The sequence below is a fragment of the Geotrypetes seraphini genome, chromosome 1 (genome assembly GCF_902459505.1).
Source record: "Geotrypetes seraphini chromosome 1, aGeoSer1.1, whole genome shotgun sequence".
In the NCBI taxonomy this organism is placed as follows: Eukaryota; Metazoa; Chordata; class Amphibia; order Gymnophiona; family Dermophiidae; genus Geotrypetes; species Geotrypetes seraphini.
In genome coordinates this window covers 30953313-30971129 of record NC_047084.1, presented here as the reverse complement: position 1 = coordinate 30971129, position 17817 = coordinate 30953313, and the positions used below count along the sequence as shown (strand labels likewise).

General features: G+C 45.0%; 1 protein-coding gene across 2 annotated transcripts in view; it reads left to right on the top strand.

The window, feature by feature from the left end:
- The window catches only part of WDR41 (WD repeat domain 41), a 147037-nt gene that overhangs the window by 89671 nt on the left and 39549 nt on the right, over positions 1 to 17817 (top strand). For both annotated transcript variants that reach the window (XR_004537944.1, XM_033929382.1), the window contains exons 7-8: positions 7260 to 7322; positions 12577 to 12687. Coding sequence is in view for 1 of the 2 variants with exons in the window: in XM_033929382.1 (XP_033785273.1) it covers positions 7260 to 7322; positions 12577 to 12687 (174 nt within the window). In the remaining variant the exon portion in view is untranslated. The remainder of the gene's footprint in view (positions 1 to 7259; positions 7323 to 12576; positions 12688 to 17817) is intronic.

Genomic DNA, 17817 nt, shown 5'->3' with positions numbered 1-17817 from the left:
CCGCCCCGTCCCACCCAACCCCGCCCCATCACTCATTGCTTCCACCCTATCACGCCCCTGCCCCTGCCCCCAAGCCTGCTCCAGCCCTGCCTCCAGTCCCACCCCCTGTTGTCTGTTCTCGTCGGGCAGGACATCCACGCATGTGCAGATGCCCTCCTGCCCGAAGGAAAGCTTTTCAAAACCCGGAAAAAGTGTTGGGTTTAAAAAAAAAATCCTTTCCGGACCCCCGGACATGTCCTCAAAAGGGGAATGGAGAATCACCAGACCTTGAAAGGTAGGGTTGAGGGACCTGGGGCATTTCCTGCAGCTTGAATGAGCCTCAATGGCTTGGGGAATGAGCATCAAATGAGGGAGAAGGGAACTGGGCAGGGTGGAGGAGTGGGGCAGGATTCCATTACTCCATTGAAGGCCCAGCACAGCTATAGGGCTTGGATGCTTTAAAGCTCCCGAGGGTGTGTCACTTTAGCTTCATGCGATTTGATTAGTTGAGCAGTTGCCAAGGTCGCACCATGGGTAAGTTTGGGTGCCGCCTCTTCCAGAATTCTCAGCTATAATTTCTTTGTCATTCTATCTTAAACAACTCATAAAGAGTCTGGCTGATTTTGAACAATACATTCCATCTGAACGACTTCCAGAGTTTCAGGAAACTACTCATAGCTTACTTCAAACTAGAAAATTTATGATAAGATCAGTTTTTGATGCATTTGATATGACATCTAGAGCATTGGCTATGTCTATTGCTGTAAGACGTCTTGAATGGCTATGAATCTCTGACATGGACATAAATGTTCAAGATTGTTTAGCAAATATTCCCTGTCTAGGTGAAGAGCTCTTTGGGGATAAAGTCAAGGATGCCACAAAGACTTACTCGACATAAACAGAGCTGGACAACCTTAATGGGGTCTAAGTCTCAACCACCTAAATATTCCTAGAAACCTGCTTCCTCTTCATATGAGAGACATTATCAACTAACATCGTCCTCTTCAAAACCTCCACCACAGAAGATGCAAAAATAACTGAAAACTCAGAAGCTTCAGACTTCTGCTCCATAAAAGTCAACTCAGTCTTTTTGACATGCTTCTAGCGAGCATAGCTGCAATTCCCCCATCTCAGCCACCTCCCAAACCCATCGGAGGCTGACTTCTCTTATATCATCAACACTAGACTCTCATTACCACAGACACTTAGGGCCTCAAAGTCTTACAGGAGGGTTATTCTCTTCATTTTATCACCATTCCTCCAAACGACCCTCTAAGAGAGTCCTCTTTTACATCTCAACAGACATCCCTTCTTCTTCAGGAAATCGAAGTTCTACTTCAACTGCATGCCATAGAGGTAATACCCTCTTCCCAGAAAAATCAGGGGTTCTACTCCAGATATTTCCTAATTCTAAAGAAGACAGGAGGTCTTCATCCAATTCTCAAACTCTGAACTCTCAACAAATACCTAGTAAAAGAAAAGTTTTGTTTGCTGTCTGGGACTCTCTACCCACTTCTAGAACGAAACAATTGGCTGTGCTCTCTAGACCTCAAAGAGGCCTACACACACATATTCCCATTCATCTGAACCACAGAAGATTTCTTTGTTTTCGTGTAGATCATCTCTATCTTCAATACAAAGTTCTGCCATTCATCCTCGCTTTATCTCCAAGAGTATTCACAAAGTTCCTAGTGGTAGTAACAGCAACTTTGTGTTCCCACGCATTTCAAGTGTTTCGTTATCTAGACGATTGGTTGATAAAAGTTGCTTTGCTTCAAGCAGTGCTTTCAGCTACACAAGTGACCATAACTTTCTCCAGCTTTTGGGCTTCGAAGTCAACTTTCTAACATTTCATCTTCAACCCTTTCAAGTGTTGGAGTCCATAGGAGTTGTGCTCAACACGACTCTTATGAGCTTTCTTACCACAACAAAGACAAACCACCTTGATTCAACTATTCACTCGTTTCCACTCTACAGAGCATCTCAAAAGACAAATGATGTGTCTCATGAGTCACATGGCATCCACAGTTCATGTCACTCCCTTCGCTCAACTTCACCTCGGATCATCTCACTAGAACCTGGCATCTCAGTGGTCTCAGGTCACGGATCCCAATGATCCCAATGAATCAGTCACCTCGCCTCTTTGTCAATCTCTCCAATGGTGGTTGAAACTAGAGAATGACACGGTGGCTGTTACCCACAAAAATGGTGGGGGAATAAAGTGTTCACCGTGGCTATGGGGACAAGGCCATTCACCATCCCGTGAAGCGCTGAATGGCCTTGTCTCCACAGTTAAGGGAGGGAACGCGCACGGTCACCAATCGCACTCCCTCCTTCCTTACTAATAATCGCCACCACTGTCCTTACTGAGCATCTCCCTTTCTCCCTCCCTTCCCCTTACCTTTGTGGCGGGTAATTTCTAAATTTCCTTTCTACAAGCAGCCAGAGTGTTGAAGTTGCACGTGGCTGCTATAAAGGTCATCTCTGACACAACTGGAATCCGGAAGTTACGTCAGAGACGACCTTTCCTACAGCCACACGCAACTTCAACGCTCCGGCTGCTCGTAGAAAGGAAATTTAGAAATTGCCCGCCATGAAGGTAAGGGAAAGTGAGGGAGGAAAGGTGGGGTGGAGAGGAACAGACGCTGAAGGGAACTGGGGAAGGGAGAGAGGGAAGGGAAGATGGGGTGGAGAGGAACAGATGCTGAAGGGAACTGGGGAAGGTGGGCTGGGGAGGAACAGACGCTGAAGGAAACTGGGAAAGAGCGAGGGAGGGAAGGTGGGATGGAGAGGAATAGATGCTGAAGGGAATTGGGGAAGGGAGAGAGGGAGGGAAGGTGGGGTGGAGAGGAACAGACGCTGAAAGGAACTGGGGAAGGGAGAGAAGAGGAAGAGACACTGAAGGGAACTAGGGAAGGTGGGGTGGAGAGGAGGAGATGCTGAAGGGAAATGGGGAAGAGAGAGATTCCAGACTATGGGGGGAGCGGAGGGAAGAAGATGGGTGCCAGACCAATGCAGGGAGGGGGGGAGGGAGAGATGGAAGGAAGTAGCAGAGAAAAGGCAAACAGTGGATGGAATGAAATAAATGAGGAAAGCAGAAACCAGACAACAAAGGTAGAAAAAAAAATTATATTTATTTTCTTTTTTTGCTTTAAGATAAAGTAGTCTATTAGTTGTATTGATAAACATTTATAAACAAAGCCCTGCCAGCTGAACATCTCTTTCTCTAGTTCAGCAGCCAGAACTTTGAGTTATAAAATGACAATTGAACAGAGTATTGCTTCTTTTTATACTTTAATAAAATAAGTTCAGTAAAAAACTATTCAAGGCTTGTGTGGATGAGATCAGATGGTCTGCGTGAATGGAAACGGGGACAAGCTCGCAGGGACAAGGTGGAGACTGGGATAGAGTTTTACCCTGTGTCATTCTCTAGTTGAAACTGACAAATCTCTCCAGAGGTTTTCTGTTTCACAGCTCTCCACATCAGAAAGTACTAATGATTGACACCTCCAAGTGTGCATGGGGAGCTCACTTGGACAGCCTCTGGACTCAGGGACTGTGGTCTACTTGAGAGAAAGCATTTCATATCTACCTGTTAGAACTGTGAGAAATTCGCAATGCTCTCAAGACGTTTCAGAATCATCTTTCCAACCAAGTCCTCCTTGTTTGAACCGACAATCAAGTAGCAATTTACTACATCAACAAACAAGGGGGAACGGGCTCTTTGCCTCTTTATCAAAAAGCCCTACACATTTGGAACTGGGCAGTTCCTCGAAATATATTTCTCAAAGTGATCCGTGTATAAGGGAAACAAAATGCCCTGGCCGATAAGCTCTGCACCAGGGAGCCCATACCTCTTCCAGTCTTGATAACTGATTTTATTTTATTGACCTTTAAGCATACACATCCAGGGTGGATGGGAGGGGGGAGGGTTTGCATTGGAATTTCATTTGGGTTTCATGTATGTATGTACTTTTTCTGATTATTTGGGAGTGGGGGGAGAATACTTGTGCATTAATGTCTATAAGTTTAATGTGCATTTCATGTAAACTTATGTATATTGAAATTGTTTGTTTGCACTATGGTAGTTTGGAAATTTAATAAACATTTAAAAAAAAAAGAGGAGTTCTTCTTCATCTCAACCTGCAATCGTTACACCTGACAGCTTGGTATCTCTCGGGCTGAACTCAGCTGAATTGCATCTTTCTCAGCCTGTCCATACTATTATTGACGCCTCCAGGAAACCAGACGCTCTGCAATGTTATCAGCAAAAGTGGACTCGGTTTTCTTCCTGGTGTCTTCTTCATCATCATGATCCAACTTCATTATCAGTAGACTTAGTGTTGGATTATCTTTCTTCATCTATCTGACTCTGGACTCAGATCTACATCTATCAAAGTCCATATCAGTGCTATTACAGCTTTTCACATGCCAGTCGAGGGAAAACCTCTTACTGCTCATCCTTTGGTCTCCGGGTTCATGAAAGGACTTTTCAATGTGAAACCACCTCTCAAACCTCCTCCTGTAGTCTGGGATCTTAATGTAATTCTTTCCAGGTTGATGAAGCCACCATTTGAACCAATGGCCACAGCTCATCTTAAGTTTCTTACCTGGAAACTTGTTTTTCTTATTTCACTCACTTCGGCCAGGAGGGTCAGTGAGTTGCAAGCGTTGGTGGCAGATCCACCCTTCACAGTTTTTCACCATGATAAAGTGGTTCTATTCACGCATCTAAAGTTTCTACTGAAAGTAGTCATAGAGTTTCATCTCAATCAGTCGATTGTCCTTCCAGTTTTTTTCCCTAAGCCTCATTCTCATGCTGTAGAAACGGCACTGCACACTCTGGACTGTAAATGTGCTTTGGCCTGTTACATCAACAGGACAAAGACCCATAGAACATCTCCTCAACTCTTTATCTCATTTGATCCTAACAAGCTGGGGCATCCTGTTTCCAAGCGTACAATTTCCAATTGGTTGGCTGCCTCAATATCGTTCTACTATGCTCAGACTGGACTGCACATGGAGAGTCGTGTCACAGCCCACAAAATCAGAGCTATGGCAGCTTCTGTAGGTTTCCTCAGATCTACTATTGAGGAAATCCGTAAAGCTGCCACCTGGTTCTCAGTTCATACCTTCACTTCTCATTATTGTCTGGAGTCTTTCTCCAGATGAGATGGGCACTTTGGCCAGTCTATATTACAAAATTTATTTTCTTAAAGGCCAACTCTCCCACCATTCCCTTTTAGTTAGCTTGGAGGTCACCCATGTGTGAGAATATGCTGCCTGCTTGTCCTGGGATAAAGCACAGTAACTTACTGTGTTATCCAGGGATAGCAGGCAGATATTCTCAGAACCCCCCACCTCTCCTAGTTGGCTTCTTAGCTGGCTTATCTTAACTGAGGGACCGCGTGCCTACATCACCCCTGTGTGGATAACCCTGGATAACACCCGTTACGGTAAGTAATTGTGCTTTACTTACCGTAACAGGTGTTATTTGGGGACAGCAGGCAGATATTTTCACATCCCTCCCACCTCCCCTGGTTGGCTTCTTAGTTTGCTTATGGAACTGAGGAACTGCGAGCTGACATTTGGCGGGAAGGCACGTGCGCGGTGTGGGCAATCTTGAAGCTTCACAAAACCTTAAAGTACACTTTAGCATTGTCCGTACTTGGCTCCATATATGATGTCCCCCACATGTGAGAATATCTTCCTGCTGTCCCCGGATAACACCTGTTACGGTAAGTAACTGTGCTTTATGCATATCACTGGCAGATGTAAATGGGTACATCTAAATTCTTCAAGTGATGCGCATAAATGATAGCATTCTATAAGTTGTGTGCATTACACAGAGACACACCAATAGCCCATCTCCTACAGTTATGTACTTATAGCACAGGCACTGCCTTATAAAATAATGCTCAGTGTACATTCGTATGTAAGTGGAGGGAGAATGGCCTAGTGGTTAGAGCTACAGACTCCGCATGCTGAGGTTGTGAGTTCGAGCCCAGCGCTGCTCCTTGTGACCTTGGGTAAGTCACTTAATTCTCCATTGTCCCAGGTACATTAGGTAGATTGTGAACCCGCCAGGACAGATAGGGAAAAATGCTTGAGTACCTGAATGTAAAAACCACTTAGACAACCTCTATTAATAGGCGGTATATAAATAATAATTTTAAAAAATATATAATACATCTAGGTACCAACATATGGAATTGCTTCCTTAGTGTTCTGTCCTGGGTGGAGAGGAACAGACGCTGAAGGAAACTGGGGAAGGGAGAGAGGGAGGGAAGGTGGGGTGGAGAGGAACAGACGCTGGAATTGCTTCCTTAGTGTCCTAGTACTATAATATGATATGATGCTATAATACAAGATATGGTGCTATAATATAAGAAAGTGTGTGTTAAGCTTAGAAGATTCTTGGTGATAGAGAAGCAGAGGCTAAATTCAGAATCCAAGTAAGGTCTGCAGTACTCAGTCATTCGCAGTTTTTTCTGACCGGCTCTTCCGGGACTCCACCGTGCGCATCCTCTGACCCCAGGATCCGCAAGTGCCACTGCCCATATCAGCACTAGAAGCACCCGTCGCCGCCCCTGCAGCCTTCTCCCGCCTCCGATCCCTGCTCCTAAACCGCATCAATATTTGCGGTTTTTCGAAGTTTGCGGGTGCTCCAGGAACACAACACCCATGAACTTCAGGGGAGTACTGTATAGCAATAAGAAATGGCCATCGTAGTAGTAAATTGGCTACCTATACAAGCGCAAATACTATTCAAATTCTTCTGTGCATTATTCAAAGTAATGAATGGTACTGTCCCCACATATCTAATCAATCGCCTAAACTGGAACAAATCAACCAGACAAAGGAAAACTCAGACCCCATTTACCCACCCCCCAATCAAAGGTATACAGCGCAAGAAGATGTATGACAACCTACTAGCAATGCAAGCAGCGAAACTTGATCACCCCATCTCCAACATGCTGACAACAACGACCGACTTCAAATCATTTCTAAAAGAAATCAAAACCCTGTTATTCAAAAAATTTATCAAGAAATAACACATCTCAATGTCTATCCCCACTCTTGTAAATTTCCCATCAAAGTCTCAATAATGTAAACAGCACCCTAATATGTAATTTTCCTGGAAATGTCCAGTTATCTTCTTTTCTAATCTGCTTAGAACTGTAAGATACTGGCAGAATAGAAGTCACTAATTCAACTCTAATTTGTTTTTCTAAAGTAAAGAGATTTAGTTTTGCAATTGTATCATCTTTGTTTTGAAGGTATCAGCACTATGATTGAATTACCTAAAAACTGCATTGCAGCAGCCATAGGCAAAGATCTGAGTGAGTATTCATTATTTTATGAACTATTTTTTTTTCAGTGTTTTCATCCTGCAATCCTAGTATTTAACTTACCACTTTGACTATAAATTGTCCCCTGGATTCTCTAACTGACGCCCATGTTGGTAGTCACCGATCACGTGTCAGTCACACGACAGCACCAGTTAGAGAATCGCACCTCAAGCACCTATGTAGGCATGATTCATGCAAAGATAGGTGCCAGAAATGTAGGCCTGGAAAACCCATCAGCTGATCATGGCAGAGGAATCCTCGATCAGCTGAGCCGGCTGGCTCAGCTGATCAGGGATTCCTCTGCCGCAATTGAATGAACTGAACTCATTTCCTCTCTCTCTCTCTTTCCTCCACCAATCCCCCCAGTACCCCTCCAAAGAGAGACACCCAAGCCCAACATCACCACACCCCCCCATACCTTTGATGGAACATCAGCAGGAGGGATGCCCACTCCCCCCTGCCGATAGGCCTGCCTTGTCAAAATGGAGGGCCTTCCCTTTCCTGGTGCACTCTGAGATGCATTGGGAGGAGCCTAAGGCCCTGATTGGCCAAGGTGCCTAAGGCCCCTCTTACAGGAGAGGTCTTAGGTGCCTTGGACAATCAAAGTCTTAGGCTCTCTCCCAGTGCATTCCAAGATGCACCCTGAAGGGGCCTGAGGCCCTGATTGGCCCAGGTGCCTAAGACCCCTCCTATGGGTGTGGGACCTTGGGTGCCTGTTCCAATCTAGGCCTTAGGCCCTTCCCAGTGTATCCCAGGATGCATCGGGAAGGGAAAAGTGTGCCATTTTGACTTGGTGGGCCTGTCGACAGGAGGAAGTGGAGTGTGTGGGGATGTTGGCGCAGGCTCGGGGTTTCTCTATGGAGGGGTACTGGGGGATGGGTGGGAGGAAGGGAGAGAGGGAGAAATTGGGGATTTCCCTGCCGGTTCAGCTAATTGCAACAGGGAAATCTCCAATCAGCTGAGCTGTCAGGACTTCCCAAAACCGTGGTTTCAGGGAGTCCTGCTGTCTCATCTGATCAGGGATACCTCTGCCGCGATTAGCTGATGGCAGGCTGTGGACTATTGTCATGATCCCCAGCAAAAATAGGCACCAGAAATGTAGACTTGGATTTTTGGGGCCTACATTTCTGGTGCCTGTTTTGTGTGAATCACGCCTATGTAGGTGCTTTAGGCTGCCTAAAGCCACTTCAGGCATTTGCCATGCCTACTTTGGAGTTCAGTGGCCTAAAATACCTATGTAGGCACGATTCCAGCGCCTTTTAGTTAGGCCTTGCCATTTTTTGCTGTTTCTAACGGTGTTCTTCAATTAACTTAGGCATTCGTAGGGCACCTACCGGCACTTAAGTTTAGGTGCCAAATTTAGAATTTCCCCTTGTGTGTTTAGGACACAAACTATGATTAAGTACAAATGTTTATCTATTTCTAGCTTTATATATTAGGGATTTTATATAATGTAGGAAAAATGTATCTTTCATATGTAGTATTTTATTAAAATATAAATCATTAACATGTATTTTTTTAAATATCTATGGGACACTGAAAGGTAATTTGCTATCCATGGTGCCATGTAAACTATAACAAGTCAGCATTGTTCATTGCAGCAGAAGTTCATAGACTCATTGTTCGCCAGCTTTAACACACACATACAGTTTGCTCATGAGTCTGTGATTTAACTAGTACTGACTGAATGGGGAGCAAGTTCCTTAGTAGTTGGCCATGTTGGAAGAACTGAGGCATAACATTTGCTTTGGTTCCTAACTCAACAGATAGTGAACTGGAAAGATCTGACCCAGAGGTCACATGTAATATAAGCCATAAAATTGTTCATAAAAATCTATAAGCACAGTTTATTTCTTTTCCACAGAGAAATCTCTAGGTTACTAGGGGCAGCAGACAACTTGCCTATTAAGTTCTTGTTTTGTGAAGCATTTTGTTTCAGAATGTGGAATTCCTACGCAGCCATATAATTCATTGTAGTAGGCAACCTAATTGTAATTTCTGGTTTGTAATCATTTTGGGTATGTCAGTGGTCTCAGCTTTCTTCTTAAAATTCACTAAATGTGTTGAGTCAACTGATAGATTCATTTACAAAAATATATTGGACCACCAAAAGTGGTCTAACAAATTAGCCCTGCCATTTCTTTAGTATTTTCCATCCTATTGATAGATGTAGGGCATAAAATTTCAGATCTGACTGCGTTGGTCTAAAAAATTTACAATTGTTAGACTTGATCATTCAATAAAGCCAGGGAGTGGGTCATTGATATGGGCAGACTCGATGGGCTATGGCCCTTTTCTGCCATCAATTTCTATGTTTCTAAATAGCAAAATAGTTAGGAATTTTCATCAGTAATTTTCTGGTACATTTTGATAGTGGTACAAATTGCCACATAAACACCAATATGCAGATTCTTGTCACCAACAAAGTAAAGAAAAAGAATCAGGAAGAAACACACTTTGTTGGTGGATCCAAGGTAATTTATGTTATATCTTTATATCCTGATGTCTTTTCGGATAAGCAATTTTATGTGCAATGCTAACATTTAAAGTTATATAAACAGTGTGTGTGGTTTTGAAACACGTTTTGTTAAAAGAAGATTTGAAGATTTGAATGAAAGTTTTTTTAATGCCGATGATTGGTGGCTTGAAGTAGAGCTATAGTGTTTCAGCTCACTTCGTAGTGTGCTCTTGGGAGGCTCCCTTGAGCCTATCTGAGGCTTTTTTCTTCACTTAACTGATATGTTTTGGTATAGAGAGTATTGTATTTTATTTTTACAAGTTGTAAGGATCTCCAGTCCTTCATATTTTAGTGTATTACTTGATTCCCAGAAACCCCCTCCCCCCGCATATTACTTTTTCATTCATAAATGTCTTTTCCTCTGTCACTGCCCTTTCAACCATCCTTCCTCTCCTCTTCCTCCTCCTTCCGCTGCATAACTGTTCAAACCTTTTGCAGGTATGATTATATACCAATACCTCCCTCCTCTTTGCATAGCCCAGATTTTCCTTCCCACCTCCTCTCATTCTTGACTACAGATAGGGCTTCATCAATGAATCAGTGATCTCTATTGATGCTCAACTTTGAATATGATTGATGGCCTCTATCTTCCCCCTCATTTTCTATTTCCCTTACTCATTTGCTTCTCTTTTTCTTTCTTTGACTCTTACTCCACTTTTTTACAGTTGGACCCTAGAAAGGTACTACTGCTATTTATCACTTCTATAGGCGGACACAGCACTGTACATTTTGACATTTAATAGACAGCCCCTGCTTGGAAGAGCTTGCAGTTTAACTCAGACAGACATGACATATAGGGTTAGGGATGTAGAACCTGAAGGTGAGAGGAGTTAGGAGTTGAAAGCAGTCTCGAAGAGGTGGGCTTTTAACTTGGACTTAAACACTGCCAGACACAGAGCCTGCTGTAGGGATTCAGGCAATTTGTTCCAGTCATATGGCAATATAACTTGGCCAAATGGTTATTGGAATCATGATTTAGACTTCTTAGAAACAAATAAGATATATAATTCCCAAATAGTGATGTAATTGTCAATCCATTAAGAGGACATGTCTCAATGACAATTATACCTTACAGAGTGACAATTATACCTTGCATAAGTGTCCTTTCCATTGGTCCTACCATTAAGAGGATGCATGATATAATTGTTAATCCATTAAGAGGATTGTCAATTCATTAAGACAATTGTACCTTGCAGGCATAAGTGTCCTTTCCGTTGGCCTGAATGCCTGACCAGCTTCCTGGATCATCATGAAACTCATACTTATAGCCATTAAGAAGTGCCATGAAGATAAAGGTCTCGAAATTCTGAGATCTGTATAAGGAGTAATACTGGAGCATGGGAAAGCGCTTGTGAGATCTCACTAGGAGTAGATGCATATCCTGGGATATTATCGAGCTCTCTCTGCCCAGCTGCTCCGGGATCTCCCAGTTCCATGGCACAGATAATGCCTTTTATCTTGATAATGTATTGTATATAGATGTAGGCTTACCCTTTTATAGAGTGCTTTAACAATAAAATTATCTCTATCCTAGTGACTGTTCTATCTTGTATAGTTTGTAGTGTCCTCTTTATATTTAGCCACTTGTTTGAAACACGCAACAAGATAGACTCCTATACATCCTCAGCTTACTGGTTACCAGTCAAAAAGCGATGCATCTTCAAAGCCTTGGTCATGACACACAAGAGATTCTACCAAAAAAACCCAGCCTACATAGCATCCAAACTATGCCTATACACCCCTAACTGCCCCCTCCACTCCAAAGCAGAACAAAGACTCAGCATTCCCGCAGGGAGATCCCTCTGAATGAGTACGGCGTACAAAAGATCCTACAGCCATTTCCTACCTCAGATATGGAACCGACTACCGATCAGGTCGCTAGACTCACTAATGACCTTCCGCAAAGCAGTAAAGACCTTCCTCTTCCGCCAATCGGGCAATTAAAAACTGCCTCCTCAATATACTTCTTCACTATGACCAGTCTGGTCTCTAGAATAAGCTCTGTTATTGTCTACTGTAACCTATTTGTTGTCATGACTAGTCTGTTTTCAAACGATTGTGAATGTCTACTTGTAACCCGTTCTGAACTTCTGGGAGAACGGGATAGAAATTGAAATAAATAAATAAATCGAAGTCTGGAGTTGGCAGAAGTAGAACATGCTTCTTTTTCTTACTGCAGTCTATTTGTTGTGAGCATGCTTGTAGTAACCAATTGACCACAGGAGATGAGAGCAGTAGTACTCTTGAGCACACTTGTCCTTACCCCTTAAAACATGTGGCCTACTGGTACTGACTTGCTAGTGCAAAGGGTACTGCTTTCCAAAAGCATATTTAAAATAAGGAAAAAATTCACTTTTTGGTATGGCTGAGTTGATATTTCTAGCAGTTGCAACCAATTTTTTGCTTAGAATTTAGCTCTGATTTGCCTGTTCAGTATATGAATCTCTAATGCAGTTGTGGCACAGATGAAAAGTTGTCTTGTACAGCTTAATCCAATTGAGTTATTGTCCTGTAGAACTTTTAATACAAATCACTGCAGTTTAGCAATTTCGCTTGGACCACAAAAAGGATGTGCAGATGGATCACCTGTCCTTTACTTGGGCAGAGGGCCTATTTGTACTTCTTTATTAGGTAGGAATTGCTTTCAGCAGAGAATGCAAAATGAAATAGGAAAATATTGTGTACTCTGCTGTTATGCAAAGTTTAATTTAACTTCTCTTCTCTCAGTCATTTTCAAGCTGCTGATACCTACAGATGAATCTGACAACTGGGATATCCATGAGGTGAAATGTCTCTCTGCCCACCAAGACAATATTCGCTCACTGGTCAATGTCAATGGTAAGAGTATGTAATGTGTAAATAAATCTACAAAAAGCTGTGTTTTAGACAAAATTTATCTTAAGTACACAAGTAACAGAAAATATTCCTTTTAAGTTGTTAAGCTTTCACGGTGGAATTCAGAGTAAAAAATGTATAGAATGTTACTACTGTAGATTTATGTCATTCTTTCTTTCTGCGGTGGCACTATGGAATTAGTAGTCTTGCTGGCTCAGTGAAAGCAGAGTATCCGTACATTTACAAACCTGAGCAAGTATGCTTATGTTTGCTTGATTTTATTTATTTTCAATTGTTCTGCTACTGAAAAAAGTGAGGTAAATATATCAAAATAATATTCCTTCAAATCACTGAAAGCATTATTGCAGATCATAGTAATAAATTGATAATCACAAAACACATCATTAATAAACTTCATCTTAAAACAGGCAGTTTAAAATCTTAAAATATACAAATTATCTAGCAGAACATTCTCCTCGCTTTGGCTATTGTAAAAATAATAGAAGTGTTGCTGAAGAAAAGGATAGTGAAATTCCTAGAATCTAATGGGTTACAAGATCCAAGACAATATGGTTTTACTAAAGGTTAATCATGCCAAACAAATGTAATTGAATTCTTTGACTGGGCAACCAGAGAATTGGATCGAGGACATGCACTAGATGTAGTTTACTTAGATTTCAGCAAAGCCTTTGACATGGTTCCTCATAGGAGACTCTTGAATAAACTTGACAGGCTGAAGTTAGGACCTAAAGTGGTGAACTGAATTAGAAACTGGTTAATGGAATTCACTCAGAGGAAGGAAAAGTGAGTAGTGAAGTCCCTCAAGGTTCGGTGCTGGGGCTGATTCTGCTCAGTATTTTTGTGAGCGACATTGCCAAAGCGTTAGAAGGTAAGGTTTGCCTTTCTGCGGATAGACACTCTGGAGGAAGTAGAAAACTTGAAAAAGGATCTACAGAAGCTAGAAGAATGATCTAGTGTCTGACAAGTAAAATTCAATGCAAAGAAGCGTAGAGTGATCCATCTGAGGAGTAGAAATCCAAGCCGTATGTGCTGGGAGGTGAGAGGCTGATATGCAAGGATGGTGAGAGGGATCTTGGGATAATAGTGTCCGAAGATCTGAAGGTGAAGAAGCAGTGTGACAAGGCAATGGTTGTAGGCAAAAGGATGCTAAACGGTATAGAGAGAGGCATAACCAGTAGAAGAAAGGATGTGTTGATGCCACTGTGCAGGTCGTTGGTGAGGCCCCACTTGGAATATTGTGTTCAATTTTGGAGACCATATCTGGCGAAGGATATAAGAAGAATTGAAGTGATCCAAAGAAAGGCAACGAAAATGGTAGGGAGTTCGTGCCAAACGTGACATACGAGAAGAGACTGGAAGTCCTGAATATGTATACTCTAGAGGACAGGAGGGACAAGAGAGATATGATACAGATGTTTAAATACTTGAAAGGTATTAATATAGAACCAAATCTTTTCCAGAGAAGGGAAAATGGTAAAGCTAGAGGGCATGAATTGAGGTTGCCGGGTGGTAGACTTAAAGAGTAATATTAGAAGATAGTGGTTGATTTCTGGAATGCCTCCAATGGATGTGGTGGAGAGGAAAATGGTGACGGAACTGGAAAAAGCGTGGGATGAACACAGAGAATCTCTAATCAGAAAATAATGGGTATAAATTGAACTAAGGCCGGTACTGGGCAGAATTGCACAGTCTGTGTCCTGTATATGGCTATTTGGTTTAGGATGTGCTGGAGAGGACTTCGAAGGGAACTCCAGTAATTTGGAATGGTTTATTTATTTTAAAAATTTCTTTTCCGCCTACAACAAAGGCAGATTACAATAAAATAAACACAGAATATTTCACATAATCTTCACAAGAAAACAAACTGCAACAAGTAACCCTACTACATCATTCCCTCTTCTAAAATTTCAAATATAAAATCTCACAAAGACATTTCAATCAAAAAGGAATATTTCACATTCTTTAGCACTCTCCAGACCAGTAGAGGTTAACTTTACGAATGGGTATATATCTAATCATGACCAGCAGGTGGAGACTGAAAACAAAACTTTGGGACAGTATATCCTAGCCCCTCCTCTCTATTTCCCTCAGTCTTCTTTCAGTCTCCAGCAGGTGTTGAGTGATCTGTACCCATCTCCCTTGGTAGGGCTGTTGGAATTTGTTTAGGGGGTTTATTGTCCCTGTTTTTAGCCGGACGGAGCTTGGACGGACTCTGTTTGGGGGTTCGTCCGACCTCGGGGGTGTCAAACCCGGCGGGTCACGAGCGGGGTCCCTCCCCCCACTTCCTCCACCTCCCCACATTTTTTTAGAGGAGCCTCAGCAGTAAGCCTTGCCCCCTAAATCAAGCAAGGCATATTGCTTCGAGAGCCTGTGGAGTCTGTTCTGTAAAAAAAAAAAAAAAAAAAAATCCTGAGGTAGTGCTGGTCTGGAGGGTTGTATCCCTTTAAGAAAACTGTATTTTCTGTATTTTTTCAACTAACCGGCACTTTTTTTTTTTTGCAGCTAGGTCGCGTATGGAGCAATGAGCACTTCTAAAGGGAAAAAGTGCTCATTGTGCTCCAGACGCGAGGCACTCGCGGCCGGCCTGTGCAAGTGGTGTTCAGGCCGGTGCGGTGGAGGAGCTCCGTCGGCAGCGGCTGCAGGCGCCCAGAGCTCCCCGCCGATGGTGCCTCGCGAGTCGGCAGGGAACGGTGGGGAAGCCCGGTCTTCTCCGTCCGCCCACGGAGGGATTCCCCAAACCGCCGACGGTCGGGTTTTAGAGGATTCCCTCTCAGCTGATTTTTTGACAGCTGATGCCGGCTTGCCTGCTTTAGCGGCTGAGACTATTCAGGTTTCTCAGCCGCTTCAGGCTATGGAGGGAGCTTTTTTGGCGGGAAAACCGCCATCTTCTCTGTCTGGCCCCTCCATTTTGTCTTCCACCTCAGGTGACCTTCCCCCTGTTTTGACTATGCAGGGGCAAGGTTCTGCTGGGTCCCCTGCTGTGGCAGGGAGTCCCTTGGGACCCTCGGGGGGTTTTTCTCCTGAATTTTTCTTTTCTTTATGCAGAGCCTATTTTCAGGCGGCTGGGGGTCCCGGTTGCGCCCAGGGGGTTTCGGGGGGTGGGTTTTCCTCCGCGCTCCCTGCGGCTTTGCCTCTTTCGTCTGGCGTGACGTCCCCTCCGCCGCCTCCCTTGTCCAAGCGTCCGCGGGTGTCGTGGGACGAGAATTTGTGGTCGGAGGAACGGGTCGGTCTGGAGGAGGACCTGGACCCTTCTGAGGAGTTCCAGGACTCTCTGGAGGGGACGGAAGCTGGCGGCGGGTTGTCGGATTTCCCGTTCTCCAGTGACGAGGCGTCCGTGGTGCGCCTTTTTCAGAAAGATGAGCTGCCTGACCTTATTCAACAGGTTTCTACGGTTTTGCGTTTTGAGGACGCGCCGCCGGAGACTCCGCGTGTGGGGGACCCCCTGTTACGGGGGATCCGTTCCGTTTCCCGCTCTTTTCCTATGCATCAGGATATTCGGGATATTATTCTGGAGCAGTGGAAAACGCCGGAGGCGCCGTTTCGGCTGGCGCGCAGCATGGCTCGCCTGTATCCCATTCCTGAAGGGGATCGGGCTACGTTAGCTTCGCCAGTCGTGGATGCGGTGGTCTCGGCAATTTCCAAGCGGCATACCGTGCCTGTTGAGGGCGGTTCTGCCTTGCGGGACCCTGAGGAGCGCAAATTGGAGAGCATCCTTAAGCAAAATTTTCAGGTCTCTGCCTTTGGGGTCCAGGCGGCTATTTGTGGGGGACTGGTCGCTCGCGCCGTGTTTCGGTGGGCGGAGCGGGTCTTGGATCGAGAGTCTGACGACTGGTCTCTGGTGGATCAGGAGGTTGCGAAGATTGAGATGGCGGCCTCATTCCTCTCAGATGCTCTATATGACTTGGTGCGGATATCGGCTAAGTCTATGGCTTTTGGCGTGGCCGCAAGGCGTGTGTTGTGGCTGCGCGCTTGGGCGGCGGATGCTGCGTCCAAAGCTAAGCTTACTAAATTTCCCTTTCGGGGGTCGTTTTTGTTTGGAGAGGACTTGGATAAGTTGATTCAGACTCTGTCGGACTCGAAAGTTCCCCGTCTGCCGGAGGACCGTGCCCGCCCGGCGTCTCGGGGGGGTGCGGCCCGGGGGCGTTTGCGGGATTTTCGCAAGTATCGCCCTGGGCGTGGGGCTGCTTCTTTCCAGTCTCCGGGATTTTCCCGGGGTCGGTTCTTCCAGCGCATGCAGCCCTTTCGGGGGGCCCGTCGGGGGGCAGGGAATCCCTCCGCCGGTTCCCCCGCTTCCCGTCCTGCACAATGACGCCTTGCCGGCGCCCCCTTTGGTTCCGGTGGGGGCTCGGCTGCGCGAATTTTTCCCCAAATGGGCCGAGATCACGTCCGATCAGTGGGTCCTGGAGGTGGTGCGGGACGGTTATGCCCTGGAGTTCGCCCGCTCTCTGCCGGATTTTTTCCTCGCTTCTCCGTGTCAGACTCCGGGGAAGACGCAGGCTTTTCGCCAGACCCTTCAGCGCTTGCTAGATCTCAGGGCAGTTGTTCCGGTGCCCCCTCCGGAGTGGGGCACGGGCAGGTACTCCATTTACTTTGTGGTGCCCAAAAAGGAGGGGACTTTTCGGCCCATCCTCGATTTAAAAGGGGTCAACAGGGCTCTCAAGATTCCCTCTTTCCGTATGGAAACTCTGCGGTCGGTCATTCTGGCGGTTCAGCCGGGGGAGTTTCTCACTTCTCTCGATCTGACGGAGGCCTACTTGCATGTTCCCATTCGGGCCTCTCATCAGCGTTTCCTGCGCTTTGCGATCTTGGGTCGGCACTTTCAGTTCTGTGCGCTTCCCTTTGGGCTGGCCACGGCTCCTCGGACGTTCACCAAGGTGATGGTGGTCGTCGCGGCAGCCTTGCGGTCGGAGGGTATCCTGGTACACCCCTACCTGGACGACTGGTTAATTCGGGCAAAGTCGTTGCAGGAAAGCTCCCGGGTTACTGCTCGGGTGGTGGAGTTTCTCCGGTCGCTGGGCTGGGTGGTCAACCTTTCCAAGAGTCGGTTGGTCCCGGCTCAGCGTCTGGAGTACCTAGGGGTGCTGTTCGACACCTCCTTGGGGAGGGTCTTCC